Genomic DNA, 24,338 nt, shown 5'->3' on the forward strand with positions numbered 1-24,338 from the left:
AGAATAATTTACTTGGGAGTGCTTTGCTGTATGATGTTGATGATTTATAATCCAGGCAGAGAGATTCGGGATGAGGATGCAGACATGTTGGAGCGCTGAGAGTCGGAGGTCTGGGACAGAGGCTGGGAGAGAGAACTGCCGGTCCTGCTGCGTAGAGAACTAGAGGACCGGGAGGAAATGGGTGGAAGGCCAGAATCTACGGCCTTCAACACTTCCTCTGGTCTGACCATCATTTTCCCGGCCTTGTGTGGGCTCGCTGGTTTAGCTGCATCCTTCAGTGTCTTCACTGCACTGTCAGGCTGTGTGTTTCGTCTCTGCACCTGCTTGGAGGCTGCGGGGGGAGTAGGTGGAGCAGGACGAGCAGGTGAGAGATGTTTTCCAGCAGGGGGAGCGGCGCCAAGGACAGTCTGCTGTGATTTGACCACTGGATTGTCACTTAGCTTGTGCGCAAGGGCTGTGATTGGAGACAAGTGGTTGGATGGTTTTGCAGAGGACATTAACGTCAGTGTGAGACGAGGTATTCGTCTTGGATTACTTTTTGTCAGACGCTTCTTGTGATGTGATTGGTTGATTTTTCTCTTCGTTGGTTTCTTCTTGTGGGTTTTAGGGTGATGCTTGGAGACTGCAGGAGCCCTGCTGATTTGTTTTGGTCGTAGCTTGAGCTTTCGCTTGCGCCCTTTAAGCCCTCTCCCCTTCTTTTCTTCCTCTCCCCCCTCATCTTCCTCCTTCTTATACTCCTCTTCCTCTTCACTACCCTTGAAGTCTCCTTTACCTCTTTCTGTCTGTGTCTCTTGGCCGGAGGGGGATGAGGGTTTGCTGGTGGCTGAAGCTACACGATTCTTCCTGCCTTTCCCCCTTTTACCAGTTTTTGACTGTTCAGGAATTATTCCACCCAGGAGGCCCTTTGCTGCTGCCCTTGCCAACACGTCCTGGACTGTTTCTACCTTAGTGGGATCCGCCTGAAAAAGCAGGGGCAGTTTAAGTTTATTTGATGTGAAGATGTAACACATTAAAACTACAGGTCTCCAAGGGTAGCTTAGCAGCAAGGAGATCTATACAACAAAATGCAGACTTAAAGTGACCCTGCAGAGGAGGTGGAGGAGGAGTGAAGAGGAGGGATCGCACGGGGTTTGATGCTTTTACATCCCCACAGAGCAGAGTGTGGGATATAAACCACTTATCTTTTCTCCCTTCTCCCTTCATAAGACTTTATGGCGATGCTGTCAGCTCCGTGAGACTGTACATATGCTGCATTCAGGCCGTGTCGGCAGAATGGGAAGAACAGGACAGACACCTGTTATTCAAGCTTTGGAGCGTTTGCACATTGTTCCAAGGTGGCAAGGCCTAGTGCTAACCTTGGAGCCGCAGCAGATAAAAAGGCTAAATAAGCTTATTTTGTCGTGTCATGTGTTTGTTGCAGATCGTTAGCAAGTGAAACCAGATACAAACAATCAGAGTTTACTGTAGCTCTTATAAAAGGACATGTGGACAGAATCATCGTTAATATCGGATTTCGCCACAACTGCCAGCGGTGATGCAATCATCCTGAGAGGACATGAATGTCTGTTCCAAATGTCATGGCAATCCATCCAATAGTTGTCAAGATATTTCAGTCTGGACCAAATTGTTGGACTGACCAATCGACGGAGCAGAGAGTCCTGCCGATAGCAGTGATAAAAACTGAAGAGGAGAGTGGAGAGGACTCCTAATATGTTTTACAAGGTGCTCAGTGATTCAGGGCCAAAACAAGCTGTAGCCAGCAGTCCCTTTAACACCAAAACAGCACTCACAAATTTAGCACTACGTGTGCACAAGAGTAAAAGGGTGTCTTCATCCACAGTTAATTTTAAAGAGTAAATGTCACATCTAACCCCCCCCCCGTCCTCCTTCCTCCTCCCTCTATCTCCGTCTGTCAGTCTGAATCTTCATAAACTGTCTTCTCTAATGAAAGTTGAATGATGTTCAGCTCACTGCTTAAAATACTGCAAATGCATCTTTCATTCACTCTTCAGTGTTTAATCTGGTTTTCACTCTGACAGCATTTTCTGCTTTGAGTCATTTGTAAGCCTCAAAACTTTAATTACGCTGCCACAATGAGAGTTTGTTATAATACGTGGAAGATTACGCAGTATGCTACAGAGAGTCACAACTGATAGCAGCCTGTCAGATGAGTTTAACATAATATTTCAGTTCTTCTTTTTTCTTCAGATGGATCCTCTTTCTAATGAGAATGTCTGTTTCAGCCCTTCTGTGGGGTCGGGCCTTCTGTCCTACAGTTTTGGTTCAGACTAAAATATCTCAACAATTATAGGATGGATTGCCGTGAAATTTTATACAGACATAAAAAACAGATTTCAAGGGGACTTTTTGTTGCCTTACCCCTTCTTTTCTATCTCTTTCAGATCCCTTCATCCACCGGCAGAGTTTGACCAGTGGACTCAGTCGTCTGAGCCGTGCTGAACCACGTCAGAAGTGTCAGTGTAACTGAATCTGCAACTGCATGTGACTTGACTCACTGAGAGAGAGAAAGTCCATTTAATTGGACATGAGCATTAGATTTTAAATGAATGCACTGCAACTGGAAAGGTGAGCAGGATCTGTCCCTGTGTATGTGCTGTTGTGTGTGTGTGTGTGTGTGTGCGTGTTTGTTCATATCTTTCCAATACACACACACACACACACACACACAACAGCACAGTCCCCTCTCTGCACCATTTTTTCGAGCTGCAGGGGATCAAAGGAGTAGCATCTCATTTCCTTCTGTTGTATTTTTCTTCGTTTTATGAGTGGAGCAAGAGGGAAGACAGAGGAGGGGGCAAATAGATGAAGCAATGAGGTGATGCAACAAGACCGGAGGGGTGGAGGGAGGGAGGGATGGCTGGAAGAACGATACAGAGAATTATCCATTCATCTTTGCTCTGAAGTACTGAAATGTTTCAGCGGCTGGGGCGTATTTCATCTTTAACTTGTCTCTTTTTTATGGAGTATTGGAATAATGCTGCAGTGTTTCAGGGAGAAATAGTGTGTGTGTGCGTGTGTGTGTGTGTGTGTGTGTGTGTGTGTGTGTGTGCAGACAAGCAGAGCCGACCGACCTCCCAGCAGACAGACAGTAAAAGAGTGCAGCCTCAGCACTACTGGAAGGTCTCGTCGCAAAGCAATCACACACAGCGCTCAAACAAACAGACCCTAACACACACACGCACATGCACGCACGCACACACACACACACACACACACACACACACACACACACACACGCACCACACCAAAACCTCTGCTCCCCCTCAATCTCCAAAGACAACCTTGCCCTCTACATTTCTATCACTCCCTCTCACACTGTCTGCTCTCTCACCTGTCGGGACAGTCTGGCTATAAAGCAGCCGTTGGTGAACTGAGATGGCTCGAGCCTGAAGAATTTGGAGTCTGCTGCGTCTCCTGACTGGGAGTCATCAGGGAAAATCGGACCGTTCACCCTGAGAGAGGAGCACAGCAGCAGGTGAGACCGCAGAGCAACTACAACTCCCAGAGAAGTTGTCAAAAAAGATTCTACGTATGTAAATTGCACATAAGAAATTTCACACTGGAAATTACACCAAGGTACCATAAATAATTTTGACAGGCAAATACAAAAACTTATAATTTTTTTAATCAACCTCATGTGGCACCTCTAATATTTCGTTTTTGAGTGTGTTCAGCAGGTGGCTCGGTGGATGGCAATGCCGGTCTGTCAGTCCAACACTTTTCATCTAGCACCACCATGAGGAAGAAGTTTTTGTTTTTTAATGGCTCAATTGGCAAGATTTTCATTCAGTTTGGTTCAGATGTCCCCACACCATGAATCCTAATGATTTTTAGTGATATCCTGACTTTTCATTTAGCGCCACATGCAGGTCACGGTTTTCATTTGTCCAAGACTTTGGTTTATGACCAAGGACATTTCCATCAACCTCAGATGTACATTTTATTTTGTGCTAATTAGTATTTGTTAGCGTATGAACATCCTAAACTAAGATTGTGAACATGCTAAACATTGCACCTTTTCACCATCAACATGGTCACTATGACCATGTAAGCATGCTAATGTTAGCTCAAGGCACCACTGTGTTGGCTACACCTACAACCTCACAGAGCTGATTGTATGTAGATTCTTCGTCTGGTTTCTTGATTCAGTACTAGGCACAATAACCACTAGTAATAATATTTGGACATACATCAGATTATGGTCAACATCACTGCAACAGCAGACATGCTCGACTGTGAACTGTAGATAAATGGACGGGGGAGTTGGACGACTATACTTCTCAGTGTCTCTAGGCAAACAGTCAGTATGAGCATGTTTATGAGGCCCTGTCCAGCCAGCTGTCACTGCTGGTTCCACTATATTGTACATCTGGTGGAACGGCCCTCAGCCTTAAATACGCTAGCAAATGTTGGTTAATTCTCAGTGGACCAATAAATCTGTACCAAAATCTATCTTAATGGTGTGCTCAATGGCGGATTTAGATATGGACAGCCGGCGTCTTGTTGGGGGCGACATGGGCGCTCACATATGTTACATTTGCTCATCGTGTCACCATGTGGATCAGAGTGGGCGCCCTTTCTAGTTTGTGCAGCTTGAGCTGAGAAGGTCTCCTCTCTCACTCAGAGATGGTGTAGACGGGGAGGTGGCTGTGGGGGGTTACGCTTCTATCTCTGTACAGAACTAATGCAATTAGTAAAATCAGTCACAGCAGGAAAAGCTGCCAAATAAACCACAATTCATTCATTATACTGAGAAATCGTTTAGAATAATAAACTAGTCTGCACACCACCACGTGTGTGTCTTGTTTATATTGTTATCTATATATCTATGTCATATATATAGAGAGAGACTATTTTCTTTCTATTCTCAGAGGCGGTGTAAATGGGGAGGGGGGTGGGGGAGGTTGAACATCTATATCTGTACAGAACTAATGCAATTAGTAAAATCAGTCACAGGTGCAGGTGCTGCAGCAGGAGCATAATGTTCTTATAGTGTTAACATGACCAGTTCTACTCTGCCTCAGAAAGACTTCTTACTTTTTATATACAGTCTATGCTTCTTACTTTGACCCTTACCACTCTCACTCCTCATGCCTAAACCTCACCAAATCCAACCAGCGAAGGCAACGATGGTTAGCCAATCAGAGGCGGGTCATGTCAACTCTGTAGTAGGGTTCAGAAGTTTACATCCGCATTGATGGCTAATCGAAGGATAAAATCACAATGGAGGAAAAACGTACTGCAGATCTTTTTGGCAATCCGCCAGCTAAAGAGAGCACAGATGAAGTCCAGCCTGCAGGAGAGCACCTCCACCAGCACGGCATCGCTTTGGTTTGGTTGTAATTACCGCCGAGACTCGCCGGAGTTTAGCGTTAGCACCGCCACCACGGAGGAGTCTGCTGCCAACAGGTGTCAGGCTGGGACTGACCTGGCGCCATGTGAGGAACCTCTCCGGCCACCAAACTTCAACTTTTCGGGCCAGATGTTTTGGGAAAGAAACTTTCAGCCGTGCATTTACACCAACTTGGTTTGCTAAATGGAAGTGTCTTCATTGGCGGAGTGTGGTCAGGTTGTGTGTTTTGCTCGTGTGAAGAGGCGGCAGAGGGAAACAGGTTGATGTGGTGCCCGTTCACCTTCTGAGGGAGCTGGACCCAGGCCGTCCTGAAGGCCACATTTGGATTATTATAACTACTGGAGCACATTGTCTGCAGCTCAAGGTAAGTTATTTGGTTTAAGCTGCCGCCGAGCAGTTTAATATTCAGCTTTCAATTACTTTGAACATCACACTGATATAACTCTGTTGAAAACGTGCATATTTGTATATGTTCTTGTGTGCTGTGTGCAATGGGCTTTTGGACATGTGTATTGCAATGTTCAATGTTATGGCATTATTGTGAGCTATTATTGTGCAGTAGCATTACTTAGTCCTTTTTATAGACCTGGCTGCGGATGTTGTTACTGCTGCTGCTTTTTGGTGTGTGTAGTTGTAGTAGATATACTCCTCCCACTACAGCACCCCCAACTTAAAACATCTTCCTGTGGCCCTGACCAACATGTGTGTGTCTTGTTTATATTGGTATCTATTTATCTATGAGAGAGTTATGTTAGCAATGTGTGTTACTTTATTTTGGTATTTATGATTGTATATAATTTCGGTACTAATTGATGATGAAAGCAAGAAAGGTCAGGCTTCACATAATAAGAAGGTTCTCTTGTTAATCTATTTGTGGGATGAAGGATTTGTGCAGTTTATTAATTTGATTGTCTATGTTATTTGTGTGTATATAAAAGAGACAGACTCTTTCCAGTTACTTTATTTTGGTATTAATGGTTGTATATAATTGGTATTTATCATTTATTTCGTTTTTAAAAGTTCTGATAATTTGTTACAAGAATATTTTCAGTAATATTTTAGCAGATAAACAGGAATATTATCAGATACACTGCAGTGATTTTACACCCAGTTCATCTGGAACAGCCCGTCTGGTTATTCCCTGGATCTCCACGAAAAGTGGTGAAATTGCCTTTAGCTTTTATGCTCCAAGTGGCTGGAACATTTTACTCTGTCATATCAGGTGTGCACTGACGCTATCGTCTTTTACACTAAATTGAAATCATTCCTTTTTAGCTGTGCCTTTCAGTAGTCTGGTTTGCTGGTCTTAAATATTATTTTATTTTATTTTTTAACTCATTATTTTTATTGGTCAACTATTGGTCTTAATTATTATTTTATTTAATCTTATTTTATTCTTACTTTTTTAATGGTTTTAATTCAAATCTTATTAATAAATTGCTCCTCTTTTATATTTTCGGCTTTGATTAAAAGCACCTTTTTCATATATGAAGAAAGATGTTTAGTGTCAGTTTGTAAGTGTTAGTTTCTACCGTCTAGTTGTTTGGTGCAAACTATAGTGTCAGTTCTTCTAAAAGATCTAGTTTCTTCAACAAGTAGTGTAAACACACAGGTGAAACAGCTGCTGATTGTCTCTTTGCACATCAGTCAGTTGATAAAAGAGCTAATGTGACCAAAACTAATAACATTTGGATTTCTTTAAGTGGATGGATGGTTGAAAATGACTTCTGTGCAGAAGCAGGTGTAAAACAGACATTTACCCTGACTGTGGGATTAACTACTGCTGTTCCCACGGCAACCACAGCTGATCCTTTACATTGTCATCAGCCTGGTAACTGTAACCTTACACAAGCACACACACACACACACACACACACACACACACACACACACACACACACACACACACACACACACACACAAACTGACATATACACACGTGTAGATGTGTGGCTATATCTGTCATATTTACACTAAGCTCTGTTACAGTTACATGCAAGTGTTGCATGAGCACCTGTTGAGCTATTTGTTTTTACGGATCAGGCCTTGTGCCCCGCCCACCACCACTGCTTGCACTAGGTTGACCACTGAAAGAGTGTAAGATGGTGAAACTCAGCCACATGTTTGAGCCTCAGTCAGACCCAGACTCTGGAGTTTGTTGAGGAGTGAGAAAGGGCTCAAAAGGCCATGGGACCTTTGTCTGACAAAGTTTTGGGTTTATTTTTCCCGCCCCACGTTCCCACAAGTTGGCGGGATTGGTTTGATAGGTATATGACCTATGAAACCATGTCTGTCATTAGTTCACTGCAGTTCCAAGGTGGAAAAATTTATTTCGCTCATGATATGTCTTGTATTGTGTATGTCAAGAGTCTGTGGTTTACCACGTGCTGCTGGAAGGTGCTGTGTGTTGCCCTAGTTGTGAGCGTAGTGGTGTTTTCCGCTCAGTCTAAGAATAGATTGGTGTTGGGTCTCTATAAGAGTCTCAGAAAACAGGACTCTGCATCTTTATTTGGTCATTTACCAGCTTGAGTAAAGTGTTTGAATCTTTTTCACCTTTTTGGTCCTGTCCTTTCATTGATCCAAGGCTTCTTCAACCATTTTCTGGTAAGGCCCCTTGCTTTCTAACAAGTCTCTGATATGTTAGATATGCTAATCTATACTCCTTGAAAGAGGTTATCACGTTACAATTGTTGCCGCTGTGGTTAAGCTTAGAAGGAGGGGTTTACCTGCCTCGGTGGCTCCTGGCTTCCTGTTGCTTTCTGTCAGATACTGACTACTTCAAAGAGGAGAAGAGACCTCTTTAACACATACTGATCACACTGATAATAAGTTCCCACGTTCTTATTATTATTGTATTCAGTGATTAGAGACACTTTTGGAAGGTATTCATTCTCGCTCACCCTTGGTGCGCTGCTGCTAATGCGTAAAGCCTTGATAGGCAGGAGGCAGCGTCCCAGTAACTCGATCTCCATGGCAGTACTTGTGAACGCTGAAGTAGCACCAAACCAATAGAAACAGGACTTGATTGAACCATGGCCTAGGCTCCTAAACTGTGCCCAGATTGACACTTGTGTTACATTTTGGAGTCCATCAGAACCAGTCAACAACACACAGCATTACAAAACAACAAAAGTGATTTACCACACCACTGTACCTCTGTTCAGTACAATTTATAAGTTGATATAGGTGCTATGGATCAGTAGATTAGGTTTTTTAGATTGGAGCCATAAAGGTTGGTTTTCTAAAATGACATCTTGTTTGAACTCAGAGAACAGAACCCCCCTGGTGGATGAAAGAATAAAACAATATGACAGACTCTCAGTGACAGTGAGAGCACCATTACTCAGCTTCAAAGTAAAAGTCCTTTTGAGGGAAGCTAAGCTGCCAATCATCTGTCGCAGTGTTTCAGGGGGAGGGTAGGGAAAGAGGGCAAACAGGGTGCACGCTTTCAGCGTTGTGCTTTCTTTCATAAGTAAAAGATTTAGCTTTCAAAAAAAAAAACTATTACTTTATGTTTGTCCTGTAAAGGACACATTTCATTACTAATGTCAGTTTTCTCATTAGGTTTGTGGTTTGAACCTAATGAAAAGTCTGATTGCATAATTAAATACTCTAGACAGAGACCTAATACCTGCACAAAGAGAGAGCGTGTGTGTGTGTGTGTGTGTGTGTGTGTGTGTGTGTGTGTGTGTGTGTGTGTGGTGTGTGTGTGTGTGTGTGTGTGTGTTTACCTGAAGGGCAGCAGTTTGGGGTGAGTCTGTGTTTTTTCTAACACTCTTTTCACCAGCTGCTCATTTTCCTCAGGATACACTGAGCGTGTGCAGTAGACCACTGTCTGAACCTTTGGGACTGACAGATGGAGAAAAGGACAGAATGAAATGAATGAATGAAGAATAACCTCCATTCTGCTGACCTCTTATCAGTATACCAGTGTATATATTATATGAAAAAAGACAGACGGTGTTTGTGTGTGATGTTTATATATTCACTCCTTCAGGTTCATCATGTTTTTTTTTACTACTGCTCGAAACATCATGCATGTCTCTCTCTTTTGTGTGTGTGTGTGTGTGTGTGTGTGTGTGTGTGTGTGTGTGTGTGTGTGTGTATGTGGGGTACACTCACAGGTCAGAGAGTGTGCTAATAGTCGTGCCTGCTGGGTCGCCATTGTGTATATTTTGCGCTGGGAAACAGAACCATGAGACAAGTCTGGTAATAGATCCCAGTCTGTCAACAGAATGAAACTTATTTAGCAGTTTTGTCATATTTGGGAGATCTAATGCAAATACACCACCAACTCACATTACCATGAACCATATTTCCATTATCCACCTTGTTTTATGGCGTAGTTCCAATGTTAATGGTAAATGGCTGCATTTGTATATATTCCCAATAAGTCCATAAGGGCTCATGTCTATGGAATATTTAAGTTACCATAATTTAAACAAAAAAACACACCAGCAATATACAGTTACAGTTGTATCCAAAAGCTTGGGCCTCTTCCTAAATCAGTATTTAGGAGCTTAGCATCTTATGTTTTGCACACATGGCTGTGCCCGAGGTAATTACCTACAATTAATATCATTCTAAAAACAAACATATCATATGTACTCATATATTATTGGACGAAGATACACCCCAGTCGAGGTAACATGGTTTCACAAATCCCATTTCTCATATGTCATTTGGAGCCCTCTTTCACTCAGATACTGATCGTGTGACATTTAAAGTCTGTGAGGATTCGCTGCTCGGGGCTCAGGGTGGACTCTGGACCTGGGGCTCTCTCTCTCCTCGCCATTTCATCCCTTCCTCCTTAAAATTACATACCTCCATGTTCACTGTGGATGGTGGGCACCGGGTCGTTGAGGGCAGAGGACGAACACTGAGGCAGCACTATGATAACCTTTAAGCGCTGGACGGTGGCGTCCCACTCATTCAGACTGCTGAATGCTTCTGACAGGACTCGAACATCTACAGATGTGGAGGGACACAAGTGTGAACATCAACAGATAATTATTCAACTTGCCTTTTTTTTTCTTTTTTCTTTTAAAAATAATATCGTGTCTCTACTTTTTACTCACTCTTGATGTCCATTTCTTTGAGTAGTTCCTGAATCTCTTCTACCTGTAAAGATGTGTGATCAGCACCACACACCAACACTCGGCCCGAGCGGGCAGCAGCCACCGCAGCTATGTGAGCCACAGTCACACCTGAGAAAGACCCCACCACCAGGACGTCACCGTTATCAAACAGCAGGGGGCGTAACACACTCACTGCCACACACACACTCCTGTCCTGCAGAGAGACAAACACACACACATGTACAGGTGCACACATGTTATTCACACAAAAATTAAGGACTTTTATAACAAAACTGTAGCCTCTGGCATTATAGACTGCTGTGCTGCTATTCAAGCAAATTCTGAGGCATACTTTTTTTTTTCTTTTTTAAATTCAGTTACACTTAATGTACGACTTTAAACTTCACATAACAGGAAATCGAGCGGGAGTAAAAGGCAAAACCTTTTATCTCTCTCACAGCAGTAAAGTAAAGTGGTATTTATGAGTCTAAGAAGGACTATTAGCCAACAAATGAAATAAACAAATGAAAATATTTTACTACATTTTTTCCTGATTTGATTTAATTAGGTAACTTCTAATTTCCATTTTGGAGACTTTTGTGTTCTGTATAGCCACTAATTTTGCTTTTACTCATTTTACTGACGTAGTGCACTCCATTAATGTGGACATACAGACGACAAACGTTCTTGATGCGTAAGAGAATGTAAGACAACAAGAGTAATCTGGCTTTACGTTGCTGGTGCACTTTATTTTTTGTGATGTTTATGTTGTTTCCTCACTGAAAACAATCTAGTCTGATCTCTCCTCTCAGTTATTTACACTTGCATTCTGATCATATCCGACCCCAGTGACCTCCCTAAAAAACGTAATTTTAACTTTAACTCTGTACATTTTTAAGTTAGTACTTTTATTTTTTACTCAAATAAATTGATAAACCCTTGTACTCCCTCATCTGCCATCTGTAGTATTTTCTCCACCAGTCAGTCTTGTACCTGTCTGCTAGAATTATCTTCACAAGCTCCTCAGAGAAGAAAGTCTGTTTGTCATTTGGGATTTTTAACCTATTTTTAGCTCAGGTACACACTTCACTACCCGCAGATTTCTACCTGTATGTTCAGTACATGTGTGGTGGTGAGGCTGCAGTGTTGGAGCAGCGCATGAAGCTGTTGGGGGAAGACAAGTGTGTCTGGACAGAGAGAGTCTCTGCAGAACGTTGAATCCTTGAGGTCAGTCATGTTCTTCACTTCATGCAAGTCAGCGCTTTGCAATGCTTCACGCACTTCCTCAACACTACGGAGTACAAGACAAAATATTTTACAACAAACTGTAATGTAGATACATCATTGTCCCATCAGTTCTACAGCAACGGCCACAGGAGCACTCCTTGCCCTCAAGCCAAAGGAATGCTGAACTTTCATGTTCAGCCCCACTGAACTTCATCAACCATTAACCTCGTACTGCAACAACATGTCCTCCTGTGCACAGTGCTATCCCAGCAGATTAATACTCAAATAGACTGTGTGTGGAGTCTTGAGTGTGAGGCAAAGAAGAAAAATGGAAAGCTATTAAATGCCAACAAACGAGCATTTAGTATGCTCAATATTTTAGCAAATACAGGCGCTCAATGCTAAAGAACACAAAAAGAAAAATATATTTTTTCACTATATCTGCACTTCTCTCATTTTAACTTGTGATTTACATAAACTAAACTAAGAAAAAAATGAGAGCAGAATAAACTTCTGAACAAGTGTGAGATGAATACCTGTACCTGGTCTTGAGTGTATTGACCCATGCGTAAAGTGGCAGACGTTTTGCTCGGTGCTGTTTGGTCTTGACAGAATCAGACAGAAAACAGGAGACACTCTGCAGATTCTGTTTCACTCTACAGCGAGCTAAAGATGCTGCCAGCTTCGTCTTACACCTGTATAAACCCTCACACACACGTAAACACACACACCATACAACAGACCGATTCATGGTAAATGTACTTCAGATCACACCATCTCAGTCTTTGGTGATTTCCAGATTTAACCTTACCTAATTTAAGAAAAATGGTTAACACACAGCTGATGTAACATTTTCTGAGCTGCAGTATATAAATACATGTTAACACCTGACAGCTACACACACACACCTGTGCAGACTAGTCTCCAGGTCCCTGACTTCCTGTAGAGGCTCCTCTCCTTCCTTTGTTGAACGTTCACGCAACAAAAACCTTCGGTCCTGGAGGTCAAACAACATCACCATCGCCAACGGCAACAAGTCAGCGGACTGCAAACATGAAGACTTTCATTACCCACATCATCATAATTGTAAGATCGTTATCATTAGGTCATCATCAGTACTTTAATCATATCCAGTGATACTACCATCATCCATTTCGTCTTAAACCTGCATTGATCTTAAACCTGACACAGTATTTTCACCATTTAAATTGATATGCTACAAGTGTTAGCAAACAGTTACCTATTTGTGCATCCAGCAGATACAGAGCGACATTAGCATTCATTTATAGTTGATGAAACTAAGTCTAATATTAACTTCCTTATTGGTGCTCGTTTGGTCTCCACCAACTCCCGAGGGTAACGTCTGCCTCTTTAGCTGCTGAATGCTTCACCAAGTTTACTGGCTAATTGCTAACTTTTTCTGTTTTTGGTGGTGCTGGGCAGCTAATGTAGAGTGGGTTTCTAGAGCTTATTTGTTTCTAGAGCTTATTTGCTAAAAAAAAATACTGCTCGCTGTGTCTGGAAACAGTTCCAGCCAATCAGCAGCAAGGAGTGGTCGTGCTCAGGACAAAAAAAAGAGATGAGGGGAGATGGGGGAAATCTGCCACATGCTAATGGATAGTGGCGATTTAAGGATTACCAGGAGAAAGATAAGGAGAATTTCTACCCTTTCATCGCCACCAGACCTTGTGGAGTTTTGAATGGGAGTGATTGGGACTCCTTACTGGCATTGACAAAAAGGAGAGGTGGCTGAGGAGCAACCAAAGAGGAGAAGGTCAGAGGAACAAATATTAGAAATTAAGTCCTATGATCAGGCAAGGGCGAAGAGCAGCGTTAACATCGGTGAGGCTCTCCAATGGTGGAGACTGCAATAAATTCCACCCTGGATTTATCCACTTGGCCTGTGCTACACCCTGAATGACAGGCACATAGAGAGTGTTGGTAACAGCCTGCCATTCTGCCAGTGTGTCTTCATTCATCCATGAATTTAGGGGGTGGACCTTCTGACGGAGCACTGAGGGGAGGGGCGTATTTGTTTTGTTGTTGAGTTGAAATATAAACAGTCTTTCTTCAGAATCACTTTCTCCACCAAAACAATAAGAAAGACACTAAAATTCTCTGTAGAGCTGAACTGCAGTCAGGTGGTAATTGTCTGCATGTTTCCTTTCATATGCAGGTAGTCGATTTATTGTTAATACAACAATATTGATTATAATCGCATTAAGGAAAACAGAAGATGAGACATTCCCATCTTTGCCTTATGGCTATCTTTTCCCCTTAACCTCTTTTCTCAGGGGGTGTGTGGGCGTTAGAATATGTATGTTGCAGTAAAGGTGTGTGTGGAATCACAAGCAGCTGTGTGGCAGTTTTTATAGTCACACTTGCAGACTAACGACCTCTCTCTATGTTTCACCCATCCCTCAATAAAGTCATCATTTACACACATGCACACACCCACACAAGCTAAGTGTGCCTCTTTTTGTCCATGTATTTGTCATTGCGCAGTGTTTTATAGTGTCATTTACAGTCTCCCAGTTGGATAGTGCGTCTGTCTCTCTCCTGTATGCATCATTTGCCACCTATAACTGGCCAGACTACGCACAGATCTGAATACAAATGGCCTTTAACCGCATCCCCGTCTCCCTCGCCAGCATTTTACCATATTCTGATGGAGCACACTCATATGGACGGAGAGAGCACAGCTACTTCATTTGACAACAGATAACTCCCAGATAGTTTAACAATCAGTGAGTAAACGCTAAAGGGTTTTAAATCAGTTTTGGGTTTGATACCACTCATGAAAAATCTGGCAGGACTCACAATATGCTGAGAGGTGTGGAAACAGCTGTCAATGATGATGTCCTCGAGTAAATCTTGGTCTAGAAGAAAAAAAACAAAACAATGTTGTTAATGGACAGAAACAATTAAAACAGCAGTTGGATTTCATGTGCTGTCACGCCGTGTCTTCTCAGGTATGTAGTACCACTCCGGGAGAAATAAGGTAAATGTAATTTTGTTTGAAGTTCTCATAGCAACAAAAAAGTGACATTTAAATTAAGTTATCACAAAAATAGTGCCCCCTTTACTCTGAAAGTAGCTTCTGTGATGGAGATTATCCTCCATCAGGGTGTGAATTAATGTTTGTGCTTGTGCAACATAGGAGGGTTGATCAGCCTGCAGTTCTTGGCAGCCATGGAAGTCAGTCTTGCACAAAGCATGAACAGAGAGTAGCAGTCAGGCGAGTACCTTAAGCAGGCATGATGGCCGTCTGTTATTCGGTGGTACACTAAGGACTGCTAACACATTCGCAATGTTTATCTCACCTGTATCCTCTTCACCAATCAATAGAGTCTAGTGTGGAGTCAGGGGCAATTTATACTTCCTGTCTGTTCCATGTTTGAGAAGCAGACTCACCCATCAATGATTTAGTCCGCCTAAATTGGTCAGTGGGAGGGTATTTAAGTTGAGGTTGGGCAAGATGTTGATCTTTTGTCAATCTACTGCACTCCATGCTTAATTAAAGATCTCTGCTTGAGTCTCCTCATTTGGCCACATTTAAAGGTCAACACGACGCTTTTGAATTTTTTGAATTTTTATTTTTTAAAACAGCCTTCATTGTTTTTATTGGGTCGCAAGAACAAGCTGAAAAGACAACACTGATGCATTACGTATATGTACAGTTGATATGGCTAACATGTCAGCAAACAGTTGCCTATTTAATCCAGTATTCACTTTTTTTTAGCTCTGGATTGTTCTCCAACAACTCCTGAGGGAAATATCTGGCTCTTTAGCTGCTACCTTCTCCGCTATATTCTCCAGCTTCTTGCTAATGGTGGCTGTCTGCTGTTTGGTGTGGAGCTAGTAACAGATTTTTGGTGCTTTTTTTTTTTTTTTTTTTTTGGTGAAAACAGCTGCATACAGCTGGATTTGGGTTAGATGAGAATGGAGACAGTGACCCAAACCAACAATGAGCTGAAAGATGCTAAAATGGTTTGCAGTGCTGAGGGTAACATGAGAATAGACTTTGACCCATTGTAAGTATAAAAGTTATTTTTCAGCCCGTTGACCTCTATTGTATTGAGCTGGCTGCAGACATCTCTGAGAACAACATCTCTCACACCTGACAGAATAAAAACAAAACTAACTGCATGTCTACAGAGCAGCCACCTCCTACATGTGTGTTCAGATACTGTATGCAGAACTATGTGTGGTTACTGTATGAGTCCGAGTGTGTGTTTGCTCATGGCATGCACCTCCTTATCACCTCCAATACAGGCATCTGCTGCACCTCCAGCTCAAGTAATTTGGAATCACATGGATAAAAAAAAATGTATGACTATATACTATTTAATCTACAGTCTGCAGTTGAAGCTGCTATTCAAAAGTGAATATTGGAGTAGACACATGCTGCAGCTCCACTGCTATTCATTATAGAGATAAGGCTGCCTAATGGGAGGTGGGTAGGGTCTGCAGAGGTAGCAGTAGAGGGGTTCAAATTAAATTTTCCCTGACTTTATGTTTAACTATGAGTCTGTCCTCTCCAGGCACTTCTTGAATCTCAAAACTAAATTTACCCTTAACTGCTAAAACAATATGAGCGACTTCAGGAATTCATACACAGAGTAATCGTACATTTGAGTGTGTTGAAGGCGAGTTGGTAGGCCCGTCTCTGTGTGGTTTTGTCTCCACTCTCTGGTAGTGGCGTGTCCGTTTTCTTCCCATAATGCAGAAGTTGAAGTGCGACTGGCTTCTCCTCACGCAGCTGCTGGAAAATGGCCGATGCCTGCAGATAGGCCTGATCTGACGGTGGGGAGACTGCGGGGAGAGGAAGAATGAGCAAGAAAAAAGGGAGTAAGGAATAAGGTGGTAAAGAAGTTCGTAAGATAGATTATTGGAACAAATTGGAGAAGCGATGTCAGGAAATGTCATGAAAGGAGGAAAGAGAAATTAGGAGAAGGAGAGGAAAATAGTGTTTCGTTCAAGTGTCCCACTAAGCCATGACAGTGTGACAGTGCGCCAGTGTGCACAATACTAGAACTCATTAATTTTGTTCATTTCATGAAAAGCAAATTGTGTTGCCTTGTGTATGAAATGTGCGCTAGCAATAGAATATGAACTTGACTTGACCCTGAAACTGAAGCAACTATGTAAATGAAATGCCGACCTCATTATTTACTTCCTACAGGGACACATCAAAGTATCTTCTGTGGAAAAGGCCTATTACTAAATGAAAGTAGAAGGATTGAAACTCTAACTTTAGGATAAAGTTTCAAAAGTTGGATGGCTGCTTTGTTTTCTTCTTTCTGCTTCATCTGGTGCGTACAGCTCAGCTATAGGTGACTGCAACCTGACTCTAGAGAGCCTTGTCTGTCTTTCCACAATAAAAGCCCCGAGTGATTGTTAAATGTTTTATCGTCATATGATTGATCAGCGTAAAACCACACAAAACACACTCTTACGTAAGAATATGAAGACCCCTCACACTGCACTAGAAAATAAGGCTGAATTCTTTTGTATATGATTAAAATTCCTCAGTGTGAGATAACATATTGAAAGATTCAGAGCTGTGTCTTACCTGGTGAAGGTAAAGATGGAAGAAGACGAGGGAGAGGAAGTAGAAATGAGGGGGGCTCCTTGTTGGTCTGCCGGTCGTGGTCTTCATGTTGGATCTCCTCCGTCACAGAGCTCGAATTCACGTCTTTGCTGGAGCCCACTGTAGCAGGGTGCGTGGATATGAGTTTGTATGTGTAATAAACAAAAACAAACAACGAAAAATAAAAAAACAGCAGACTACCAGACCTTACCTTTGTCTGCCATGATCACAGCAAATAAACCAAACACTTGTCAAGCACTCCTGTAAACAACTTTCAGCCTCTCCCTCAGCACATATGTCTGTTTCTCCTTCTTGCTCCAGCCGGACGCTGTTAAACCAATGAGCATCTAAACAGACACACACTTTGTTTGTTTACAGAGTTGAACCTGAGCTCTGCAAATGTAAATAAGACGCATGGCATCAGTCATGGCTGACATGTGATCCACCTTCCAGTTTCTCTGAATGTGAGACAGTGCGGCTGTTAGGCCTCTGTGGGTAATTGGGCTCCTCCTGGTGCAATTAGGTGGCCGGTCAGATACATCAGCATGAATAAATAATAGGCTGCTGTCCGACCCCGGACAAAGGTCCACCTCTCAGTGACCTGCTTCACTCATCCCTGTGCAGCTGCTTCTCAAACATGCACATACGCACACGCGCACACACACACACACACATATGAGTTTTGCAGGATGCAGTTTGAACCAGTAGTGTGTGGGTACTTGGTGACATCACTTGACTTAAGGATTAACATCCAAAAGTTTGCAGGGACCACTAGCCTCTAATTAAACTGGATTAATAGAGAGAAACACAGATAGAGTGTAATCGGCTTTTACAGCACTCATCAATGTTTAAGTGCGAATGAAGGCTGGAACTGACCAGAAATGTGCAACGTGTCCAATAAAGCCATGTCAGTGCAAATGGAATAAATTAATGAATATCAAACAGCAGTGATTTAATGAGTGTGAAGCAGTTTCCTGTCCGGCACAGGAGAAACTCTAAGTCCACTTTAGAAGAGCAGCACTGGAAGAAAAGGCTACAGCAGCTTAGTGTAATCTGCATAGACGATGATGGGCTGTTTAAAATTGCATAGCAGGTCTTACCTTTGTCATTCAGAATCCCCCTCATGGGAACAACACAGCTCATATTCTCAAGGAAATGCAGCTGGTTTCTGCTCTGAAACTGTTTCCCTACTGTGCACCGGGTATCACACTCTGTCCCAATGAACTAGAGCCTGTCATGCACTCATCACCTCTTTGCATGCATGGTTTTGTTCTGGAGAGTCCTGAGTTTGAAATGCCATGGCAACAATATGATAATGAAGGAGGCCTTTTATCTCTGTGACAGATATACAGTAAAAAATACATAATGTACTCGTCATATGACAACTCCTGACCATTTATAAGTTACTATCATGTGTCGTCACTGTTATGAGACTGGCAGCTGTAATAGGCCGGTTTAGATGTTGAGGCTCTTTTATCTGTGGATCCATTCATGAGGACTGAGATAGAAGGGATCACAATGGTCACCTGCTCTGACGGGCAGTTACTGTGTGTGTTTATGAGTGTGTGTCTGTGTATGTTGATGTAGTGTGTTGGCTTGTAAAGACAGCATTGGATACGTGCCAGTATACAGAACTATGTCTGACCAGTTGGACCTGCTGTAACCTCTATTCATACTGCACTGTCTCCTCATGAGTGATGGCAGTGAGGTGTCACAGGCAGATCTGATTGACACTGCCCCCTACTGAACACCGTGACATAGTACAGGTAACTCCTGCTAATGATAATATAGATAGATAGATTGTGCTGTAGGGTGGAAAGTCGGTTCCTGTTTGTGTTTTGCGTGAAAAACATACAGATACACACAATACAAAACAATGTATGCATGGTCATATATGCACATATACATTCATGCATATACATATATCCTTACACATACCAACAGGCATATATTTACACATGTATACTCAGTGTTGTACTTAATGCTGCCGTGGCGGAGGGGAAAACTCCTGTCAAAACTTGCCCTTCCTATTGATAATAATTATACCTCTGACATACAAGCTTGTGTGCATGTCCCTATAGGGAGCGTGCAGCACTGGTTCCCACTGTGCTTTCGCATTCCCTCCCACACAAAATGTTTTATATTAGCTAAGCACTGCGTGAGGACACATGCACTAATTTACTTAACCTTTTACTCTTGCCAAATGTTGCGAAGGAAATGTCATCCTACATGTCACAACAACGTTGAATAGAAGCAAGTTTTACCAATTTGAAATGATCAGTGATGTAAAAACATAAATACAGAAATAATAGGCTTTGTATGGTGAGTAATATGTAACATGTTGAGCATGAGCAGGTTAGAGAATGGAAAAACCTGAATTGCAGTTTCCTGGAGTTTTTACTGACTCCCTTGACAAGGCTGACGTCTCTTTCGATGCTGAGTCAGAAAGTTCCAGTTGCAACACTGACAGTCTTCAGTTGTCCATCTTCTAATTCACCATAAGGACTGTCATGGCAGCCAAACTGGTTAAACAGGCATTATTTGTCACATTTGCTCTCCAGTAAATATTTTTCTCTTCAGAATTAAATTTTTACTTTTAGCCATGTCGATGACAAAACCCCTGATCCATGATCCAGAATAAAATAATTTTTTTCTGCCTCACACTAATCCTAACACTTCAATATTTAACCAAAGTTGTTAATGAGCACATTGAGTTTACCTGCAATGTGCCATATAAATAACACTGCCTCGCCTTGCCTACAAAATATATGTAGGCTGCTGTATGTCAAAATAGAAATGAATATATATAAATGTATGTTGCACTTTTTCTGTTTTATTTAAGTGTGCTGTGATCATTCTGTAAAATCAGCAGCTGAAATGATCACTTCAAACTCTTCTTTACCACCATGAATGTCAGTTTTCACTGGTGAGCGTTACAACTTCTTCACTACGACCACTTTGAATTCCAGACTCACAGTCACTGTTAATGAACCAGGTTGACCAGTGTTAAGAAATCAGGACATTTTCTTGCTTCAGGAAAAGACTAGTAGTCATAGTCCTGCCTGAAAGAAAAGCATCTCCTCTTTAAACTGATGCCATAAATAAAAGCCATGTAACGTCTTTACAAGACCAACAGAGGGAGACACATTTCTGAGGTTTACCAGGGTTGCAGTGCAGCCATATTCCTGTGTGTGTTACCCATTTCAAAGCCACTCTCTGGCCTGTGTTTGCTCTGACTAAAGAGACTCTTCACATCAGTCTTTCTGCTGTTGTTTTGAAAAACAGCTCGAGCAGACTTGAACCTAGTCTCTTATTCAGTAGTAAGAGGCCAGATGAAGTGGATTTGTGTAGTTTACCAGTGCTCAGTATAAGCTACAGAAGTTGCCAGAAAAAAAAGCAGGAAGGGGTTCATCAGTGTATGGAAAAAAAAAAAAACCTCAGTGAGTTTTCTAGGCCCAAATGAGCCTCACTTCTCCACGGGTGAGAGTACAGCTGGAGAGATTATCCCATCCAACACGCGTCATCAATGTCGCCTCACAACAGGGCTCCAGTTGCTCTGCATGTGTTGGGTTTGTGTGTGTGTGTGTGTGCGTGTGTGTTTGTGTGTGTAACGGCATATTCAATAATCGGCCTGGTTGGAGACGGCGGGTCGTGCGGCTGTAAGCCGACCTGGAATTTTCTCAATAAAGGTCTAATCTTTACGGGAAGCTGTACGGTGCTGCAAGGAGTTTCTCTCTCTTTGTTTCTCACTCTTTACTTAATCAATTTACCTACACACTCACAACCCTTCAACTTCACACACTAATGTGTCAATCACACACAGTATTTCCACTTTTCTTTTTTGTGTGTGTGTGTGTGTGTGTGTGTGTGTGTGTGTTGTCCACTTGACTGACCTTGAGTTGATCGACTGTGAAAAAAGGGCCTTGTGTGCTACACACTATGGCCAAAAGTATATGGACACCCGAATATTACACCCACACTCGGCTGTTGAACATCTCATATCAAGACTATGGACTTTAATAACCTGCTCCAACAGCCTCCACTCTCCTGGGAGGGCTTTCCTCTAAATATAAGAGCGTTACTGAGGTTGGGCACTGATGTTGAACGATCAGTCATGGTTGACGTTCCAGTTCAACCCAAAGTTGTTGAACTGGATTGAGAACTCTGTGCAGACCAGTCACGGTCTTCCACACCAAACTGGGAAATCATTTCTTTAACTGGCTTTTTGTGCATCAACATTGTCACATTGAAACAGAAAGGAACCTAAATGGTTTCCATAAATGCAATGGAAATATACTTTTGTCTAAAATGTTATTGTATGGGTGTCCTGGTGGCTTGAAATTTACATTATTGAGACAATATTTGTTGAAAGTTGTTGAGGCCCTGAGTGGATGATTTGGTTCAGTAATTCCTTAGATGTTATGGTGGGTATGATCACAGCCTCCAGAACTGTTTTGAGGTGTTAAATAGCTAAAGCACAGGGTTTAAAACATTGGGTAAATGTAGTAGTAGGGATAGCATCCCATGAGTCCCATTGATTCAAGGTAAAAATTGACATGTGAAAAGTGGCTTTTAGTTTTATGTGGATGTGACAGGTTTTGTTTTTATTATATCGTGGACCTGGTCTTTCACTTTTGTATGTAAAACTTATATCATTAGTCATTGAACTTAGTCATTCCTCATTTCCTACATGAGGGTTTTGGACTAGCTGTGCAGGAAACTCCTTTAGAGGAATGCTGCCCTGGCTGCTATGATTCAGGTCTGGCTGTTTTTTTTACACACACACACACCATTTACTACTAGATGCCATGTATCAACCCTTTCTTCAAAATCAATAAAAATGTAATGTCAAGAAAAAATGTTAATTAAAAGACCAAAAAACCTAAATGAAAAAACAAATCAATAATAATAAAAAATGCCTAGGCAACGTCTAGACAAAGATATGTGGACAGGGGTGTCCACATATCTTGATCCCAGTGTGATCTTGCTCACTCATCAAGACCCAATTAGAATCTATTAGACCCACATCTCTCTCTCTCTCTTTCTCTCTCTCTCTCTCTCTCTCTCTCTCTCTCTCTCTCTCTCTCTCTCTCTCACTCTCTCTCACACACACACACACACACACACAGCACAGTCTTCTACCTTCTACATAAGCATTAACTTTAGCTTGTCGCAAAGTGGAGAATGCTGCTTTTGTGTAAAGTACAAGGTCAGAACAAGAAACATCAGAGAGAGAGAGTAGGGAGAGATAGAATGGTAGATGACACACAACAGATTCACATTCAAACAACAAGATCCACAGCGAGGTCATAAACATTGATTATAAACTGGCACACACACACACACACACACACACACACACACACACACACACACACACACCGACTGTCAAAGGTCATCACAGAGACTGGCATTCATTCTAACCCTAACCTTAACCACTGACCCAAAAATCTGCTTTTTCCAAACTGGATACACGGCTTTTGTCCCCAGTTGGACAAGCTGTCCCCAGTTAACTGGTGTTTAGTCGGAAAATTGTCACCAGAGGTAGGCTATGACAAAAACACACACACAAACACACACACACACACACACACACACACACACACACACACACACACACACACACACACACACACACACACACACACACACACTACTTGAAACAATTTGACATCAAAAATCCAGTTCACCACCAGATACAATAGTAACACGATGCTAGTTTTCCTCCTGTCTCAGTTTTCCTTACAGTGTGTGTGACGGCTCGATTGGACCCACTTGTTGCAAGTGAATAGATAACACTGCCCTGTCTCTTTTTTGTGTGTTGTCGTCAGGCGTTCGGAGTATCAGTTTGGACTGTTTTCCTGGGAATCTCTGCTCTGTGTGTCTCAGGTCTCTCTTTCTATTGTGTAGCAACCAGGGCAGGGTCTGAGCTGCTTATTGTGGGGAGAGTTTGCTTTTGTTTACACCCCGTGAAAAGGCAGCATGTGCACGTCTGCAAGTCTCTGTGTGTGTAAACTAAAAGTTCATTTAGCTGTCAATGGATCATTCCAGTTTATTACAGCGTAAAACCTTATTTAAGTAGTTTTACATATCCGTTCTATAACTATTAAAGGAGCAGATTAATGTCAGGGGAAATGTTTATTCACTCTTTTGCTCAGAGATAGATGAGAAGATTAATAGCAAAACTGTGTTTGTGCAGTAAATGTGAAGTTATAGCCAGCAGCTGAAGAGACAGTTATCTTAGTGTAGCATAAAGACTGGAAGCAAGGGGAAACAGCTGGTAACAACAACCTCTTACACTTCATTGATTAAACAAATGAGATATAACATGATTATTTTGTATAATTAGTGAGATTTACCGGTGCTGGTAGTTGTTTTTCTAATTTTGGACAGAGCCTTGCTAGCTGTTTCCCTCTGTTACCAGTGTTTATGCTAAGCTAAGCTAACAGTCTACAGTACTTGCCATAGTTGTGCACTCAGAGTTTTCCACAGTGATCAAGGATACAGTGATTGGGCCATGTTTCCACATCTCAGCAGTTACTTTAAAGAATACGGTGTTATCATGAATCAAAAGAAACAATGGCTGTAATTTCACAATAGTTAAGGTCTTATAATAAACCAGAATTATCCATTAACGCAGGTTTGTTTACAGATACTTCTCACAGGATTATATAGCTTAATGGAAAGTAAAACTAATTTTCTGCTAAGTTTATATAAATTACTTTATATAAATTATACCATTTAAAAAAAGGCCCTAAAAGTGACCAAAGTGTTTTCTCAGCTCAATATTAAAATCTCAAAACCTCTGCCTCCTGATGAGCTTTGTATCTTTATTGGTGACCTTAAACAGTGCGGAGGTGTATATAGAAACACCAGCCGATAAAGACATCATAAAATTTTGAACAATCCTCCCTGCCCTTCCCCTTAAATAAAACCACCCTTATCTCCATAACTGATACACCACTGGTTTGTGAAGGATCCCTCCCTGCATTATTCCTTACCCCAGCACGTTGTTTCAACAGGAGCTAGTATGATGAAGAAAGAAATACGCTGCATATTTGACTAT

At 42.0% G+C, this 24,338-nt stretch overlaps 1 protein-coding gene across 1 annotated transcript; it reads right to left on the bottom strand.

The window, feature by feature from the left end:
* Positions 1-44: 44 nt before the first annotated feature.
* Positions 45-18,451, bottom strand: LOC111231395 (putative methyltransferase NSUN7). Its single transcript, XM_022758470.1, has 13 exons — positions 18,373-18,451; positions 17,255-17,392; positions 16,312-16,494; positions 14,500-14,558; positions 12,588-12,724; positions 12,222-12,374; positions 11,560-11,743; positions 10,453-10,666; positions 10,199-10,342; positions 9,497-9,598; positions 9,106-9,223; positions 3,353-3,473; positions 45-959 (listed from the first exon to the last, which is right to left on the bottom strand). Exons 1-13 carry the CDS (start codon positions 18,413-18,415, stop codon positions 45-47), a joined length of 2,511 nt encoding a protein of 836 aa, XP_022614191.1. The 5' UTR covers positions 18,416-18,451.
* Between the last annotated feature and the right edge of the window lie 5,887 nt (positions 18,452-24,338).

The sequence above is a fragment of the Seriola dumerili genome, unplaced genomic scaffold (assembly GCF_002260705.1).
Source record: "Seriola dumerili isolate Sdu_G_001 unplaced genomic scaffold, Sdu_1.0 BDQW01000301.1, whole genome shotgun sequence".
Lineage (NCBI taxonomy): Eukaryota > Metazoa > Chordata > Actinopteri > Carangiformes > Carangidae > Seriola > Seriola dumerili.

Coding starts and splice junctions, on each gene's coding strand:
- LOC111231395 (XM_022758470.1), bottom strand. CDS start 18,415: ATGAGCTGTGTTGTTCCCATGAGGGGGATTCTGAATGACAAAG. Junction 12,725..14,499: donor TCCACACCTCTCAGCATATT/GTGAGTCCTGCC, acceptor TCATGTTTGCAG/TCCGCTGACTTGTTGCCGTT. Junction 960..3,352: donor TAGCCAGACTGTCCCGACAG/GTGAGAGAGCAG, acceptor CTGCTTTTTCAG/GCGGATCCCACTAAGGTAGA.